This window comes from Manis pentadactyla, chromosome 12, assembly GCF_030020395.1.
Source record: "Manis pentadactyla isolate mManPen7 chromosome 12, mManPen7.hap1, whole genome shotgun sequence".
NCBI lineage: Eukaryota > Metazoa > Chordata > Mammalia > Pholidota > Manidae > Manis > Manis pentadactyla.
In genome coordinates this window covers 84,702,357-84,722,636 of record NC_080030.1, presented here as the reverse complement: position 1 = coordinate 84,722,636, position 20,280 = coordinate 84,702,357, and the positions used below count along the sequence as shown (strand labels likewise).

General features: G+C 40.3%; 1 protein-coding gene across 3 annotated transcripts in view; it reads right to left on the bottom strand.

The window, feature by feature from the left end:
* The window catches only part of TTK (TTK protein kinase), a 75,515-nt gene that overhangs the window by 34,336 nt on the left and 20,899 nt on the right, over positions 1–20,280 (bottom strand). For all 3 annotated transcript variants that reach the window (XM_057489372.1, XM_057489374.1, XM_057489373.1), the window contains exon 11: positions 14,410–14,558. In XM_057489372.1, the coding sequence (XP_057345355.1) occupies positions 14,410–14,558 (149 nt within the window). The remainder of the gene's footprint in view (positions 1–14,409; positions 14,559–20,280) is intronic.

Here is a 20,280-nt window from a genome sequence, read left to right as displayed (position 1 = left end):
ACACCTTCTCATAAAGCCATTATTCTCTAGACCAGGAGGCATACCAGATCCATCCAAGAGAAAGGAAGAAACACAGAAACCCTTAACAATGAGGAGGCAGAGGAATATGCTTCAAGCAGAATGATAGGATAAGACACCACAAAGAGGGCTGAATAAAATGTAGATCACTAGTCTTCTTGATACAGATTTCAAAGTAGCAAACATCAGTGTGCTCACTGATCTGCAGAAAAGTACTGAAGATCTCAGGGAGGACTTTAACAAAGCGATACAGGAGTTGAAAAAGAGCCACTCAGAGCTGAAAAATATATACCTAAATGAAATACACAATGGAAGGAATGAAAGATTGTTATAGAGCAGATAATCAATGAGATGGAAAATAGAGAATAGTAAAACAATGAAGCTAAGGAGCAGAGAGAAAAAAGATCTGTAGAAACAAAAAGATAAGAGAGCTGAGTGACAACTCCAAACAAAACAAAATTTGCATATAGGGGTACCCGGAGGAGAAGAGAGAGACAAAGGAATAGAAAGTCCCTTTGGAGAAATAATTGTTGAAAATTTCCCCAATCTGGGGAAGGAAACAGACACTGAGGTCTTAGAGGTGCAGAGAGCCCAAGGAAGACAACAAGAGACATAAGATCAAAATGACAGATTAAGGATAAGGAGAGGGTGTTGAAAGCAGCCAGAGAGAGAAAAGATCACTTGGAAGGGAAGCCCCATCAGGCTGTCAGCAGACATCTCAGCAGAAACATTACAGGCCAGAAGGAGTGGCATGAAATATTTAATGTATTGAAACAGAAGGAACCTTAACTTAGAATCCACTACCCAGCAAGATTACCACTCAGATTTGAAGGAGAGAGCTAACATTTCCCAGATTAAAAAAAGGCTGAAGGAATCCAGCACCATTGAACTACCTTAAAAAATACATTAAAAGGACTCCTGTAGATGGAACTATTCTTAAGCTTAAATAGTTTTCCACAGTGAAAATAAACTCACAGTAAGTGTAGTACACCAATTACTTACCAAGTGAGTATGAAACTAAAACAAAACACAACAAAAGTAGTAAAACCAACTACACACAAAATAAATCAAGAAATACACAGAAATACAGATTATGACATCTAATACATAAAGTACGGAGGAAGAAGAAGAATAAAAAGAAGTACTTTTAGGCTGTGTTAGAATAGAGTGACCATTAACTTAATACAGACCGTTATATAGTTTGGAAGCTATCCATGGGCCTCTGGCAACCACGAGCCTAAAGTCCACGACAGAAACACAGAAGATGTGAAAAGAGAAATCCAATCACAACACTAAAGAAAACCATCAAATAGCAAGAGTAGAGTATAAGAGAGAGAAAAAGGATCAGAGAGGAACTACAAGAACCAGAAAGCAATTAATTAAATGTCAATAAGTAAATAAACACCTATCATTAACTACCTTAAGTGTAAATGGACTGAATGTACCAATCAAAAGAAAGATGGATAAAGAAACAAGACCCATGTATATGCTGCCTACAACAGACTTACTTCAAACCCAAAGACATACAAAGACTGAAACTGAAGGGATGGAAAAAGATATTGCATGAAAGTAATAGGGGCAAAAAAGCACAAGTATAAGTATTTAAATCAGGCAAAATATACATCAAAACAAAGAAAGTAACAGGAGACAAAGAAGGACATTCCATAATGATAAAGGGATCAGTCCGACAGGAGGATATAACCACTAAAAGTATCCATGCACCCAACTTAGGAGCACAAAACTATGTTAATCAAATACTAACAGAATTAAAGGGGGAAATAGACTGGAACTCATTCTTTTTAGGAGACTTTAACACACCACTCAAATCAAAAGACAGGTCAACTACGCAGAAAATAAGTAAGGACACAGAGACTGAACAACACATTAGATCAGATGAACTTTACAGGTATCTACAGGCATTCCACCTGAAAGCAGCAGGATACACACTTTTCTCAAGTGCATATGGAACGTCCTCCAGAATATATCACATACAAGGCCACAAAAAGAACATCAATAAATTAAAAAACACTGACATTGTATCATTTAACTTCTCAGAACACAATGGTATAAAACTAGAAATAATATGAAGAAAACAAAAAATCCCACAAACACATGGAGGCTAAACAACATGCTTCTCAATAATCAATGGATCAATGAACAAATCAAAACAGAAAAACAGAAATCAAGCAACACAGGAAGACATATGAAAACAAAAAAAACAACAGTCCAAAATTTGTGGGATGCCACAAAAGTGTTTCTATTACGGAAGTACATAGCAAAACAGGCCTACCGCAAGATACAAGAACAATCCCAAATAAACAGTCTAAATTCACAATAAAGAAACTGAAAAAAAAAGAACAAAGGAAACCAAAAGTTAGTAGAAGAGGGGACATAATAAAGATGAGAGCAGAAATAAATACAATAGAGAAAAATATAACGATAAAAAAAAAGTCAATGAAACCAAGAGCTGATTCTTTGAGAAAATAAACAAAATAGACAAAACTCCTAGCCACACTGAAGGAAAAAAAGAGAGGATACATAAACAAAATAGGAATAGGCACAATGGAAACCACAAAACACAGAATTACTAGAGAATTCTATGAAAAACTGTATGCCAAAAAATAAGACAACCTAGAAGAAATGGACAAATTCCTAGAAAAATACAACCTTCCAAGACTGACCCAGGAAGAAACAAAATCTAAACACACCAATTGCCAGGAATGAAAATGAACTGGTAATCAAAATACTCCCAACAAACAAAAGTCTGAGACCACATGACTTCACAGGTGAATTTTACTGAACATTTAAAGAAACACTAATACCCATTCTTCTTAAAGTATTCCAAAAAGTAGAAGAGGAGGGAATACTTCCAAACTCATTCCTTGAGGCCAGGATCACTCTAATACCAAAATCAGACACTGCAGTAAAAGACACTACAGTAAAGAAAATTTTGGACCACTATCATTGATGAACACAGATGCAAAAATCCTCACAAATATCAACAAGCCAAATTAAAAAACACATCAAAAGATCATCCATCATAACCAAGTGGGATTTATTCTAGGGATGCAAGGATGATACAATATTTGGAAATCAATCAATGTCACACACCACATTAAAAAGGATAAAAACCACATGATCATCTCCATAGATGCTGAAAAAGCACTCAACGAAATTCAACATCCATTCATGATAAAAATTCTCAACAAAATAGGTATAGAGGGCAAGTACCTCTACATAATTAAGGCCATATATGACAAACCCACAGCCAACATACTTAACAGCGAGAAGCTGAAAGCTTTTCCTCTAAGATCGGGAACAAGACAAGGATGCCCATGCTCCCCACTTTTATTCAACATAGTACTACAGGTCCTAGCCATGGCAATCAGACAAAAGAAATAAAAGGCATCAACATTGGTAAGGAAGAAGTTAAACTGTCATTGTTTGCAGATGACATATTATATACAGAAAACCCTAAAGATTCCACCAAAAAACTATTAGAATAATTGGATTCAGCAAAGTTGCAGGATACACAATTAATATGCAGAAATCTGTTGCATTACTATAAATTAACAATGAACAACCAGAAAAAGAAATCAAGAAAACTGCATTTACAATTGCATTAAAAAGAATAAAATAGCTAGGAATTAATCTAACCAAAGAGGTGATAAACCTGTACTCTGTAAACTGTGAGACACTTGTGAGAGAAATTTTAAAGAAGACACCAATAAATGGAAATCTATCCTGCACTCATGGATAAAAATTAATATAGTCAAAATGGTCATCCGCCCAAAACAATTAACAGTTTCGATGAAATACCCATTAAAAATACCAATGGCAATACCAAAACCAGGCAAAGACACCACCAAAAAAGAAAATTACAGACCAATATCACTGATGAACATAGATGCAAAAATACTCAACAAAATATTAGCAAAACAAATTCAAAAATACATCAAGAGGATCATACACCATGATCAAGTGGGATTCATCTCAGGGATGCAAGGATGGTACAACATTCAAAAATCCATCAACATCATCCACCACATCAACAAAAGAACGACAAAACCACATGATCATCTCCATAGATGCTGAAAAAGCATTCGACAAAATTCAACATCCATTCATGATAAAAACTCTCAACAAAATGGGTATAGAGGGCAAGTACCTCAACAAAATAAAGGCCACATATGATAAACCCACAGCCAACATCATACTGAACAGCGAGAAGCTGAAAGCTTTTCCTCTGAGATCAGGAAAAAGACAGGGATGTCCACTTTCCCCACTGTTATTTAACATAGTACTGGAGGTCCTAGCCACGGCAATTAGACAAAACAAAGAAATACAAGGAATCCAGATTGGTAAAGAAGTCAAACTGCCACTATTTGCAGATGACATGATATTGTACATAGAAAACCCTAAAGACTCCACTCCAAAACTACTGGAACTAACATCGGAATTTAGCAAAGTTGCAGAATATAAAATTAATACACAGAAATCTGTTACAATGAACTAGCAGAAAGAGAAATCAGGAAAACAATTCCATTCACAATTGAATCAAAAAGAATAAAATACCTAGGAATAAACCTAATCAAGGAAGTTAAAGACCAATACCCTGAAAACTACAAGACACTCTTAAGAGAAATTAAAGAGGACACTAATAAATGGAAACTCATCCCATGCTCTTGGCTAGGAAGAATTAATATTGTCAAAATGGTCATCCTGCCCAAAGTAATCTACAGATTCAATGCAATCCCTATCAAAATACCAACAGCATTCTTCAATGAACTGGAACAAATAGTTCAAAAATTCATATGGAACCACAAAAGACCCCGAATAGCCAAAGCAATCCTGAGAAGGAAGAATGAAGTGGGGGGGATCTCACCTCCCAACTTCAAGCTCTACTACAAAGCCACAGTAATCAAGACAATTTGGTACTGGCAGAAGAACAGAGCCACAGACCAGTGGAACAGAATAGAGAGTCCAGACATAAACCCATGTATATATGGTCAATTATTATATGACTACAAATATACAATGGGGAAAAGACAGTCTCTTCAATAACTGGTATTGGGAAAAGTAGACAAATACAGGGAAGCACATGACCCCGGATTGCTGTCTAACTCCACACACAAAAGTAAACTCCAAATGGATCAAAGACCTGAATGTAAGTCATGAAACCATAAAACTCTTAGAAGAAAACATAGGTGAAAATCTCTTGAACATAAGCATGACCAATTTTTTCCTGGACACATCTTCTCGGGCAAGGGAAACAAAATCAAATGAGCAAGTGGAATTACATCAAACTAAAAAGCTTCTGTACCGCAAAGGACACCATCAGCAGCACAAAAAGACAACCTACAGCACAGGAGAATATATTTGTAAACAATTCATCCAAAAAGAGGCTAACATCCAAAATACATAAAGAACTCATATTTCTTAATACCAAAAAAACAACCTGATTTAAAAAAATGGGCAGAGGACCTGAACAGACACTTCTCCAAGGAAGAAATTCAGGTGGCCAACAGACACATGTAAAGATGCTCCACATTGCTAATCATCAGGGAAATGGAAATCATAACTAAAATGAGCTATCACCTCACACCAGTTTGGATGGCCACTATCCAAAGGAAAAAAATAAATAACAAAATAAATTAAAATAATAATTAGAAAAGACTCTACCAAAATAACTGTTAGAATTGCTAAGCCAGTTTCAGTAAGGTAGTAGGATACAAAATCAATGTCCAAAAATCTGTTCTCTTTATACAATAATGAACTTTCAGAAAGATAAATCAACAATCTTATTTACAAATACATCAGAAAGAACAGAACACCTAAGAATAAATTTAGCCAAGGAAGGGAGAGACCTGTACACTGAAAACTGTAAGACACTGATGAAAGAAACTGAAGAAGACACAAATAAATGGAAAGATGTTCCATGCTCATAGACTGGAAGAATTATATTGTTAAAATGTCCATACTACCCATAGCAATCTAAGATTCAATGCAATCTGTTAAAATTCCAATAGCATTTTTCACAGAAATAGAATAATCCTAAAAATTGTATGGAACCACAAAAGACACTGAATAGCCAAAGCAATCATGAAAAGGAGAACAAAGCAGGAGGCATCAAGCTCCCTGATTTCAAACCATATTACAAAGGTATAGTAATCAAAACAATATGGTATTGGCATAAAAACAGACACATAACATAGATCAATGGAACTGAATAGAAAATCCAGAAATAAACCCATGCATATATGTCAATTAATTTATGACAAAGGAGGCAAGAATACATAATGGAGAAAAGATAATGAGTGTCTCCTTAATAAATGGTGCTGGGAAAACTGGACAGCTACATACAAAAGAATGAAACTGGATCACTGTCTTATACCATTGTGGGTAAAACTGCAATATTTCCAGAATCCCTTGCCTGGCTTTAGTGCATGCATGTCAATAGGTGTTTCAAAGGGGTGGAGAGAAGTATTTCATCTCCATATCATATCAATAGGTAATTACAAGGGCATGTGAGCTTGTATCTGGACCAGAGAGGTTAGGTGGGGCCCTTCTTCTACAGCTGGGTCACAAGACACACTGGTGAGCAGAAGTGGATGAGTTCTTGTAAGAAATAATTGGGTTTCTGCCACTTTATCCCTCTGACTGGTTTTGGTTTCAAAGGTATTTTTCCCTGGGATTTCACCCCCTGGAATTACATCTGGCTCTAGTCGGCAGGACCTCTGTACATGTTATCTGTCTACATGGGTATGACTCTTGGGCAGGCCGCCCCTAGAGATGGTGGGGAGATGCTCGGAACCCCCCTGTGGATGGAGGCCCCAGTGGCTGCAGTGGTAGAGGGACAGCTTCACCCAGGAGCCCCCTATCTGTGGGGCTTCCAATTGAGGAGCCCCTAGTGGGGAATTGGTCTAGCGTAAAGCACCACCTAGAGGGATGGGGCCTTCCCCAGAACTGGGGAAGGGTGAAGACACCAAAAGCTGTGGAATTAGCCCTCCATAAGATAGAAGACTGCTTAGAGGTCCTGAGCGGCCATGTAGCAGCCAGGATGGTGGGATATCTTTTTCTCAAGATAGTGGGAAGGGTTATTGAGAAGAGAGAGAATTTGGAAGGAGAGACACACTTTGGCATCTCTTGGAGGAGCTGAACAATGACCTATAGGATGCCCTTAAGAAATAGAGACAGTAATTGAGAAGATGGGCAGCAGAGATGACAGAGGACATGTCAGGAGAGGATGAGGGGGAGGGACCAAGGGCTCATCTGTTGTGGAGGCCACTGCCCAAGGCACAAGCCTCTAACACATTAAAGGCCTACCCGATTGTAACTAAGAAAATAAAAATGCAGTAACTGTGGGCTCCTCAGTGGGAGGAGATGCCCCCTGCGCACGCTGTGGAGCACTCCATGCTCCGTCCCTATACCCAGGACAAGCTTGGTGGACATGTTCATCTGGTTTCGGCAGAAGCCAACAGAACCTCTGCATATGTGGCTTTTGCCTCTCTGGGAAATAGGGGTGGAAAACATTGTTATGTCAGGTTCTGAAATGAGTAGACTGGCTTCCTGATGACTCACCCTTCTCTCCAGCAGCAGTTGCAAAGTGCCCATCAGGCCTCAGGGAATCAGGTGCTCCTGGATTGCCTGAAGGCAGCCATTAGGGCAGTTTGGCCTAATCAGGGTGATTTACTATACTTACCCACTAGCTGGGAAATGTATGCAGAGCTCCAGCAGGTGTTAGGGGAGCTGAGCATGAAAATTATCACCTATAATATGGACCCCTAGGGCCCCAATGAGGAGTTGTTCACTGTAGGAATGAGAAACCTGGTGCTGTATAAAGTTCCCACATCTCTCTTTGGGTCCCCAGTGACTATTCTTGCCCCCCACATAGGGTAACCCATAAGTGAGGCTACTCGTATGTTAGCAGACCTGGGGGAGGTTGAACAGTAAGAGCATGGAAGGAAGTACGGGCCACAACTGAAAGGAGAGGTGCAAAGGGCCCTGTTAAGGTCTGGAGGAACCCAATGCGGGTTGATTTGATAAAGGCCAAGGTAGTGAAAGAAAAACTTGATGGGCAGACCAGTAAGATCTTGAGAGAACTGTGGCACCAATTAAAGCCAGAGCAGCAGTTCCAGCCACTGAGGTCCAGGACATGGAAGCCAGAGGCAAAGCCCTGTGTCCAGCCTGTATCCCTGCAAGACTTCCAGGGACAAAGTACTTGGGTTTCACCTGGGCCTTCACCCCCACCTTGGGGGACATGGTGGGGACTGGAGGCCACACGCAGAATTAGCAATTCATTGGTTCCCTGTGAATGTACAACTTCTGGCACTGGTGGACTGAGGGGCTTGAGTGTTCTCTGATTTATGGCAACCCTGGGCATTTACCTGGGATTCGTGCTTTGACAGATGGCTATGGGGGTAAGACAATTAGAGGGAAGAAAGCCCAAATCCCATTGGGGAAAGTGTTTACCCCCAAAGGAGTATACCGTGTACATTTCTTCCACGCTTGAATATATTTTGGAGGTAGATATCTTGCAGGGCCTGTGGTTACAGACCACTGCAGCTGAGTTCAGACTGAGGGTACATGTGGTAAAGGCAGTTCTGAGGGGACATGCTAAGCACCCACCTGTAGCTCTTCCTGTACCTCAGTGGATGACCAATACTAGGCAGTATAATGCCTGGGGACCACAAGGAAATTGGAGAAACTCTACAGGAGTTGGAGCAGGTGGGCATCATAAAGCCCCCTCATAGTCCTTTTAATTACTGGTGTTGCCAGTGAAAAAGCCAGACAGCTCCTGGCATATGACTGGATTACAGGGAATTGAGTAGTCAGACCCCCTTTGCATGCTGCCATCCCCTCTACAGCAGCCCTATGGACACCCTCATTAATGAACTAGGGACATATCATTACGCTGTGGACCTGGCTAATGCTTTCTTCTCTACTGACAGCACAGGAAAGTTAGAAACAGTTTGACTTCAAGTGGGAAGGCTGGCAGTGGACATTCACTGTCCTTCCACAGAGATACCTCCACAGCCTGACCATCTGTCATGGGCTTGTAGCCCACGACTTGGCCACATGGAAGAAACCACTAACAGTACGGTTGTATTACTACATTGATGATATTGTGCTCATGTCTGATTCTCTTGCAGAATTAGAAGGGGCAGTTCCTAGACTGCTGCAACATCTACAGAAGAAAAGGATGGGCTGTGAACAGCACCAAGGTTCAGGGACCTGGTTTGTCTGTAAAATTCTTGGGGATTGTCTGATAGAATAAAACTGGAATTATTCCTAAAGCAGTCATAGACAAGATCCAGGCTTTCCCCACCCCTATCACTGTGGCAGTATTACAAGAGTTTTGGAGTCTTTTGGGCTACTGGAGAGTGTTTGTCCTGCACTTGGCACAAATTCTGAAGCCCTTATATGAGTTGGTACAAAAGGGCACCAGGTGGTACTGAGATGAGACATGTGCAGCTGCTTTTACTGCTGCTAAGCGGGCAGTCAAGGCCGTACAGGCCGTGAGTGTAATGGACTCATCAAGGCCCTGTGAGCAGGATGTTCATGTAACCGAAGATGGTTATGGATGGGGTCTTTGACAGCAGCTTGAACGGACATGCCAACGGATTCTGGTCACAACTATGGAAAGGAGTAGGGGTCCAGTACACCTTGATAGAGAAGCAACTGGCTGCTGTATACCACACCTTGCTGGCTACGGAGCCCATTGCTGGAACAGCTCTGACCAAGGTAATAACCACCTATCCCATTGTGGAGTGGGTACAAGACTGGACCCAAAAACCATGGAGTGGTGTGGCACAGATATCTACACTGGCCAAATGGGTGCATATTTACAGCAGTGTAGCACCCTCTCTACTAGACCCTTAAGTGGAGAACTCCAAGGTTTAATGGTGTCAGTGACCTATACCAGTGAAAAGCAGGAAGAACTTGCTTTTGAGCCATTGGTAGCCGAGAGTCCTTGTCAGGAGGGAAAAGCCCCTATACCTGAAGATGCTTGGTACACAGATGGCTCCAGTTGTGGGCAGCCACTGAAGTGGAGGGCTGTGGCTTTCCATCCTAAGACTGAGACAATATGGATGGAGGATGGAGAGGGGAAGAGTAGCCAATGGGCTGAGTTGTGGGCAGTATGATTCGTGATCACCCAGGACCCCTCCTCTATAGTTGTCTTCACTGATAGCTGGGCCGTCTATCGGGGCTCGACCCTGTGGCTACCAACCTGGTACTGTGTCAACTGGCTGGTTGGTCACTGACTCCTTTGAGGGCAAGAGCTGTGGCAAGACCTATGGGCCTCTGGTCAGACTAGGACTGTTACCATATGTCATGTGACCGGCCATTTGCCTTTGACATGCCCAGGGAATGATTAAGCAGACACACTGGCCCAGGTGTACTGGCTAGAAGGAAAGCCCACCTCTGATGTGGCCCAATGGCTACACCAGCATTTTTTGCATGCAGGGCAAAAGACGATGTGGGCTGCAGCCCATTGGTGGGGCTTGCCATGACTTTTGAAGAAGTCAGTAGAGCCCGGAAGGAGTGCTTTGTGTGCTCTAAGAGGGACTTGCACCAAGTCCCACAGCAACATGGGACAATAGTAAGGGAGACAATACTCCTTGTCAGGTGGCAAATAGACTATATTGGGCCTCTGCCCATATCAGAAAGATATCAGTATGCCATGGCTACTGGACTGTTGGTTGCTTTTCCTGCATGTCATGCAGATCAGCAAACCACCAAGAGGGGCCTGGAGCTTCTCTTTGCAGCCTATGGCCAGCTGCAGGTTATTGAGTGCGATCAAGGCACCCACTTTATTGGACATGCATCACAAGAATGGGTGAAGCAATTAGGAATAAAGTGAAAGTTTCATGTACCATATAACCCTACCGGAGCAGGCATGATAGAGAGGTACAATGGTTTTTTGAAATCCGGCCTCAAGTCAGACACCAATAGTCTACAGGGCTGGTCAGTTTGCTTATGGACAGTGTTACAGCATTTGAATAAGAAGCCCCGAAATGGAGCCTTGAGCCTTGTGGATATGCTAATACACATTGCTGCCTCTCCTATACAACTGTATTTGCAAACCAAAGAGGAGTTATTAAAGCCAGGATATGGCCAGTAGAGCAACATCCTGCTGCCAGCCCCAAATGCATGAAACCCTGGAGACTCTGTTGAGTGGATGTGGCCCTGGACATTTCGACACATGGACCAGCAATGGCTGGCCTTTCTGGCACCTTGGGGAAAAGGCCTGGAAGCTGGCCTCCTGTGTGTTCCTGGAGTAACATCAGAGCGGCCCCCAAAGATCATGGTAGTGTACCCAAAACATCTGGGATTTAAGAGCATCTTATGGAGAAGTTTTATCTTTATGGCTAGTGCATGTACCTCGCGTATCCCTATATATTGACCCATCGAGGTGGGTGGTGAGGTCTGGTATACTAGACCAGGACAAGATCCCATTCCTGCCACTGCCCTACCACAGGACCACTCATCGTGCCTGATGGACAAGATTTGCTTATGCTGGGGTCATTAAAGCATGTATCTTATCACCCTTAAGGTTATTTTCTTCTACAATCCCTGTGGCCTGGACCCGCCCCCTGGCTGCAGCTGCTGCCTGATGATTGCTCTGAACTCCCTGTTCAGCTACTGACTGCCTGTGGAATGCGCAAGCTATGGACTAAATCTGCATAGGACTTTGAACCTAGCTGAATCTTCCAGCTTGAGGATTATAATGATTTTATTGCTTTTACTATTGTATATTATTAGTCTGGTACAATGCCCCAGTTTTCCTGCACAGGGGCCATTGCAGAAGAGGGGTAACAAGTAGATTGTGAGGCAAGATTTCTGGAGGGGTGGGATGTGGGTAAAATTGCAATTATTTCCAGAATCTCTTGCCTGGCCTTAGTATATCTCCATATCAACAGGTGTATCCAAGGGGTGGAGAGAAGTAGTCCATCTCCATACCAATAGGTGATTACAAGGACAAGCAAGGGCTTATCTGGACCAGAGAAGTTGGGTGTTGGGTGGGACCCTTCTTCTGCAGCTGGGTTGTGAGACAAAGGCAAGCAGAAGTGGACGACTGCTGGTAAGAAAAAAACGGGTTTCTCCCTCTTTATTTCTCCCTTTGACTGATTTCAGTTTCAAAGGTATTTTGCCCAGGGACTATCACCCCGGAATTTCAACCACACTCAAAATGTATTAAAGAACTAAATATAAGACCTAAAACCATAAAATTCCTAGAAGAAAACATAGGCAGTAAACTCTTGAACATCAACATTAGTAATTTTATCTGGATACGTCTCCCTGTGCACAGGAAACAAAAGCAAAAATAAATGAGACTACATCAAACTGAAAAGCTCTGCAGAGCAAAGAAAATCATCGACAAAATGAAAATGCAACCTATTGAATAGGAGACAATATTTCCAAATCATATCTGACAAAGGGTTAATATCCAAAATGTATAAAGAACCCATACAACTCAGTAGCAAAATAACAATCTGATTAAAACACAGACAGAAGGCCTGAATATACATTTTTCCAGGTAAGAAATATAATGGCCAACATCCACATGAAAAGATGCTCAATGTCACTAATCAGCAGGGAAATGCAAATCAAAACCACAATGGCATATCACCTCACATGTGTTAGAATGGTTATTATGAAAAACACAAGAAAGAAAAGTATTGTTGAGTATGTGGGAAGAAGGACACCCTTGCACACTGTTGGCTGGAATGTAAACTGGTGTAGTCACTATAGATAACAGTGTAGACGTTACTCAGAAAATTAAACATAGAACTAAAATATGATCTTGCAATTCTACTTGTGGATATTTATTTGTCTGGAAAAAAAACCCACTAATTCAAAAAGATATATGCACCCTCACGTTCACTGCTGCATTATTTATAATAGTCAAGACATGTAAAAAAGCTAAGTTGTTGAATGAATGGATAAAGAAAAATGTAATGTATATACAATGGAATATTATTGAGTTATAAAAAGAAATGGAATTTTTGCTATTTTCAAAAACATGGATGGATCTGGAGGGCATTATGCTAAGTGAAAGAAGTCAAAGTGAGAATGACAGATACTGCATAGTATTACTTATATGTGAAATATATTAAAACAATAATCTCATTGTACAGAAAACAGATTGGTAGTTGCCAGAGGTGAGGGGTGGACCAAACAGGTAAAGGGGGTCAAAAGGTACAAATTTCCAGTTATAAAATAAATAAGACATGAGGATATAATGTGCAGCATGGTGACTGTAGTTAATAACACCATATTCCAATTTGAAAGTTGCTGAGTAGATATTAAAAACTTTAATCATGAGAATGAACAAATCTGTATCTGTATACAATAATAGGTGCTAATGACTTATTGTGATCACGTCACAATATATACAAGTATTGAATAATTATGTTTACACCTGAAAATAATGTTATATGTCAATTATATCTCAATATAACAAAACATAAATATTTAATTTTCACAATGGTCTATCTATGTTCTCATGTAATGGGTTTATTATTTTTTTAAATAAATGTATAAAACTTAAAAAAAATTTTTGGTTTTACTTTCTAATATAGTAAATACACATAAATATAACCTACATAAACAAAAGCTCTTTAAGGGGTCTTGATCATTATGTATAGAAGGAGGTCCCAAGACCAAAATATTTGAGAACCACTGGGTTAGAATATAGCTGAAAGAAACAGTGATGGAAGTACAGTCATAGACTATCTATAGGTGTAGCTCTCTCATAGTCCACCAGGACCACTCATTCTGAAATGGCCTCCAGCCACTGGGAATGGTTGTCCAATCTGCTATAAATTCATAGACACTGTATAGTTCAGTTTTTTCTGTTTTATCCATAAGGACAACAATAAGAAACTGTCAAAAGCTTTGATACAGCATTGCACTAGTTCAAGGATTAGCACATTGTTTTCTGTAAAGAGCAAATCAGTAAACATTTCAGGATATGCCAGATGGTCTCTGAACAACTATTGAACTCTGTTGTTACTTACAATTTGAGAGCAGCACAGAAGGTAAGTAAATGAATGGGCATGAATGTGTTCCAATAAAATATTATTTATACAGATAGGCTGGAAACTACATTCAGCCCATAGGCTATAGTTTGCTGAACCCCACACCAGTCTACCAGCAATCTAGAAACACTACTGAAAATAGAAAAGAGTTTAGCTTGACAAGTACTCTTACTGAACCCTATGACTGTTACTGATCATATTTTGTGAATAACAAAATCATCCTTTAAGTAAACAACTATTCCACTAAATATGATACAAAAGGATTTAATAAAAGAAGAAAATATTTAACATGATCATCACATTATGAACAATGACAATATTACACTTGAGGGAAAAAGGAAGTTACCTCTGTATCAACTTTTCGGGTTATCTCTGGAATCTGCCACTGATTTGAAGATGCAGCAGGATTCCGGTTTACACATTCTGACTTTCCCTTAGATTGCCATTGTTTCTGGTTACTCTCTGGGACCTCTGGTTCTTGATATTCTTTAGTGTCTGAAATTAGATTTGCTGTTGTCAATAAAAGGCAAGAATATTTGACAATAACAAAATTAAACTTGAACTATATAAAACATGCTGCAAACTATATTAGCATTTTGCTCTTTAAAACAAAGAAACTAAAAACTTTAAGCTACTCAACAATTTGCTTTTAGCAAGTTAGTTTTACAAAGCTGCAACATAGCCATCTTCTGAAGTTGTTACCTAGAGCTTTATCAGAGATCATTCTGTTTACCAGATAACAACCAAGTAAGTAAAAATTTAAAAACATATGTCATAAAGTCTCACTAATGAAGAGAAGCCAATTCAGTTTTCATAGACGTCTATTTTTTTTGACAAAACATTTACCTTAAATTTGCCTATAGTTCACTTTCTTAAGGGTCTCTAACAAAAGACCTTCAATAATGTATTTACAACTCTAGAATATCAATATTCCATTCCTATCAAGATAATTCCTAAACAAAATATTTGTAATTGATACATAGAAGGAATAATAAATTACAACCAAACTGTATTTCTTCCTAAATGCAAAGTTCACTTAACAGTGAAAATCAATTTGCCATAGTAACAAAATAGAGAAGAAATGTAAGTGATCAACTCAAAAAACACAGAAAAAGTGTGATTAAACTCAACACCCAGTCACAAAAATACTAATGATAATCTCTGTATAAAGCAAAATTCAGTTTTGATATTTGATAAAGAATAACTACAAAAATCTACAGCAATTATTACATAAGAGTAAAATATTGAAAACTCTCCCCCTAAAATAAGGAACAAGACAAGAATGGTACCTATCATCCTTTCTATTCATCATTAAACTGGAGGTGTTAAATGCAATACAGCAAAGAAAAGAAAGTTAAAAATATAGGAAGGGAAAAAAGGTTATTTTCAAACAACATGAAAGAACCCATAGGAAAATATTAGAACTATTCATTGAGTTTAACAATGTCCCTGTATCTAGATCAATAACTAAAATAATCAGTTTATTATTTACCTGCAATAGAGGTTAAAATTTTTTCTTTAAGATCCCATTATCATAGCATCAAAAAATATCAGATAATTAGGAAAAACTATAGCAAAAACTAAGCAAAATCTCTACAAAGGAAATGAATCTTCCAATAATGTTTCAAAGACTTCTTAAATGAGCAAAGGGATATGACAGGTTAGTGGACTAGAAAAATTATCTGGTAAGATGTCAACGTGCTCCATTAGATTTCAGTTGAAATCCCTTCTTAAGAAAACTGATAGATTCTAATATATATGTGGAAATCCAGAAAGCCTAGAATAGCTAAAATAGCCTTGAAGATGAACAAAGTCGGAAGATTTACACTGACACATATGAAGACTTACTGCAGTAACTAAGACATTATTAGCCAAAGACCAACAAAAAAATTATGGAACAGAGAAGAATCCAAAACCAGACATCACACACAGGATAATCTAATTTATAATTCACTGAGGGAAGAGGAAGTTCCTTTAGATAAATGATGCTAGATCAACTGGATATTCACACTGGGGAAAAAAAGGCAGAATCTTGACACTTGATCCTATATACATATATATATATATATATATATACATATATACATATATATATATATATATATATACATACATATATATGTTTCTATGTAAATATTAAATTCAGGTAGAATATAAGTCTAAATGTGAAAGGTAAAATGATAAATCTAAAATATATGAAACTACCTTTATGATCTTGGGGTAGAAAAGATTTATTTGAAGACACAGAGAACAACATAAAGCAAAAAACTGATAAATATAATTAATACAAATAATCCTGAAAGAGCAACAGGAAAGAGGGCTGCGCCAGACTGCATACACCTGGGGAAAAGAACAGACCTCATGGAACAGGGTAACGTACCAAAGCTGTGACCCACAGGGACCGAAGCCCTTCCCCTACACCAGCTCACCAGGAGGAAGAGAAACCAAGTGGGAAGGGAGTGGAAGCCTGGGACTGCTGAACACCTAGCCCTGGAGATCTGCTCTGGGAGCACGAACCTACACTGCATGGTGCTCTGGAGATTAGTGGGGTTGGAAAGCTAAGACACATGGAATACCTGGAGAGACTGACATTCCAGCCACTTGTAGAAAACAGGGATCCACATCCAGCTGCTCGGGGACAAAACACAGGCAGTCTGGGAGACTACCTAACAGCGAGAGGGTGGCTAAAGGGCAAAGGATTGCACAGAGCTAAATGCTCAGGAGAAAGGACAGGTAGACAAAATTGTCCGGGTGCACTCTGCCAGCAGGGTGGGAACTTTCACGATCTTCAGGAGTTCCAGCCTCTGCCTGGCTCCGCAGGTCCAAGGCCACCCACCATGATATGCAGCCTGCTGCGCCTTCCTCCCGGCCAGCCCACACATGGCTCACAAACCCGCAACCCCTGTCCTGGCATCAAGGCGAGCCAGGGAGAAGCCCCACCTACAGCAGCTACAAACACAAAGCACAGAGGCTTACACCTATGTTTGGTGCACTGGCCCTGGCAGTTGAGATAGGCATAGCAGCCGGGAAGCAGGAAACAGCTCTTCCCTCCCCCAGGCACCAGCACCACTCCCCTGAGAGCCCCAACATCGCAATAGGGGCTGAGCAGCACCAGAGAGTAGAGCTTCTGGGCACTAGAGGGCACCACATACAAATATGAAACATCAAAGGGACCTGGATCAAACCAAAATCCCACAAACACCAGAAATGGGGTCAAAGGAAACTGAACTCATCAATCTTCCTGAAAGATTTCAAAATAAAAACCAAAAACATGCCCATGGAGGTACAAAAAATATTCAAGAACTCAGGAACGAATTCAGGACAGAGATCCAATTATTGAATACAATGGAGGAATCTAAAAAGCTGATTAGATACGGTGGAGGAGACAATAAATGAAACAGAAACTAGAGAAGAGGACTACAAAGAACCTGGGGCACAGAGAGAAAAAGTAATATCTAGGAATGAAAGAATATTGAGACAACTGTGTGACCAATCAAAATGGAACAATATTTGTATTATAGGGGTACCAGAAGAAGAGGGAGAAAAAGGGACAGAAAGTGCCTTTGAGGAGGTAATTGCTGAAAACTTCCCCAATCTGGGAAAGGAAATAGTCTCTCAGGGCATGAAGGTACACAGATCTCCCAAGACAAAGGACCCAAGGAAAACAACACCAAGACATATAATACTGAAAATGGCAACGATGGACCTAACAGACATCTACAGAACTCTACACCCAAAAGCAGAAAGATACACATTCTTCTCAAGGGCACATAGAACATTTTCAAGAATAGATCATATACTAGGCCACAAAAAGAGCCTCACTAATTACAAAAAGAATGAAATTGTACCAACCAGTTTCTCAGACCACAAAGGTATGAAACTAGAAATAAATTACACAAAGAAAACAAGAAATCTCACAAACACACGGAGGCATAACAACATGCTCCTAAATAACCAATGGATCAATTACCAAATAAAAACAGACAGCTAGCAATATATGTAGACAAATGACAATAATAATTCAATACCACAAAATCTGTGGGACACAGCGAAGGCAGTGCTAAGACAGGAGTATATTACAATACAGGTCTACCTCAGGAAAGAAGATCAATCCCATATGAACAGTAGAAACTCACAATTAACGAAACTAGTTAAAGAAGAACAAATGAGGCCTAAAGTCAGTAGAAGGAAGGACATAATAAAGATGAGAGCAAAAATAAATAAAATCGAGAAGAATAAAACAATAGTAAGAATTCCATGAAAGCAGGAGCTGGTTCTTTGAGAAAATAAACAAAATAGTTATTTCCCTAGCCAGACTTATCAAGAAAAAAAGAGAGTCTGCAAACATAAACAGAATCAGAAATGAGAAAGGAAAAATCACTATGGACACAACAGAAATACAAAGAAGTATTAGAAAATACTATGATTATATGTAACAAACTGGATAACCTACAAGAAATGGACAACATTCTAGAAAAATACAACCTTCCGAGACTGACCCAAGAAGAAACAGAAAATCTGAACAGAACAATTACCAGCAACGTAATTGAATTCATAATAAAAAAACTACATAAGAGGGGAGAGGAGCCAAGATGGTGGTGTGAGTAGGGCAGCGGAAATCTCCTCCCTAAACCATATATATTTTTGAAAATACAAGAAATACAACTATTCCTAAAAGAGAGACCAGAAGATACAGGACCAGGCTACGTCTACATCTGCGAAAACCCAGTGCCTCACGAAGGGGGTAAGAAACAAGCCACAGTCCAGCAGGACACGAGCGCGCCCCCCACCCCAGCTCCCTGGCAGGAGGACAGGAGACGGAGCAGGGAGGGAGTGGGAGCCCAGGACTGCTAAATACCCAGTCATAGTCATTCACACCGGGAGCACAGACACACAGTGTGTGGTGTGATGGATACTAGGGAAACGGAACAGTAAAACATGTGAGCAGGTTCCCACAGACAGCACCCCAGGGACAAAATGAAAGCAAGTGCTTTTTGAACGTCTTAAAGGGACAGGAGCCTCACAGCTGGACAGAAGCATGCCAGCACACTCAGCCCAGCAGCTGGGAATCCCAGGGAACTCCGGGCAGCCTAACCCCCTGGGCAGCAGCGCAGCTCTGAGGCCCCTCACGGTGATAAACAGCCTCCCGTCCGTGTCCCCTCTGGTGCAGCCCCGCAATAGCGGAGCAGCCACCTGAAACCGGTCACACCCACAGGAGCCCCACAGACCCTCCTCTGCCACCGCTCTGGCCAGACTCAGAGGTCCCATCGGCGCACAACTGTGCAACACGAGCTGCTAGGGGTCGCCATTCTCGCAGGAAAGGAAGGCGACAAGCAAGAAGGAACTTCGTTCTCCCAGCTGACACATGCGCCAACTGCCCACGACTACCTCTATAGCCATGAAAAGGCAGAAGAATTTGATCCAGACAAGAATAACCCAGAAATTCACTGACAGGGAACCTGGAGAGATAGATTTAACCAATCCTCCTGAAAAAGAATTCAAAATAAAGCTCATAACCATGCTGATGGATCAGCAGAGAAATATGCAAGAGCTAAAAGAGCAAGTACAGAGGGACACTACAGAAATAAAACAACCTCTGGAAGGACTTAAAAGCAGAATGGACAGGATGCAAGAGGCCATTAATGGAATAGAAACCAGAGAACAGGAATGCAGAGAAACTCATGCAGAGTGAGATAAATGGATCTCTAGGAATGAAAGAATATTAAGAGAACTGTGTGACCAATCCAAACAGAACAATATCCACATTATAGGGGTACCAGAAGAAGAGAGAGAAAAAGGGATTAAAGGTGTATTTGAAGAAATAATTGCTGAAAACCTCTCGAACCTGGGGGAGCAAATAGTCCCTCTGACCACGGAAGCACACAGAACTCCCAACAGAAGGGACCCAAAGAGCACAACACCAAGACATATAATAATCAAAATGGCAAAGATCAAGGACAAGGACAGAGTATTAAAGGCAGCCAGAGAGAGAAAAAAGGTCACCTACAAAGCAAAACCCATCAGGCTAGCATCAGACTTCTCAAAAGAAACCTTACAGGCCAGAAGAGACTAGCATGATATATTTAATGCAATGAAACAGAAGGGCCTTGAACCAAGGATACTGTATCCATCATGACTATCATTTAAATATGAAGGAGGAATTAAACAATTCCCAGACAAGCAAAAGTTGAGGGAATTTGCCACCCACAAACCACCG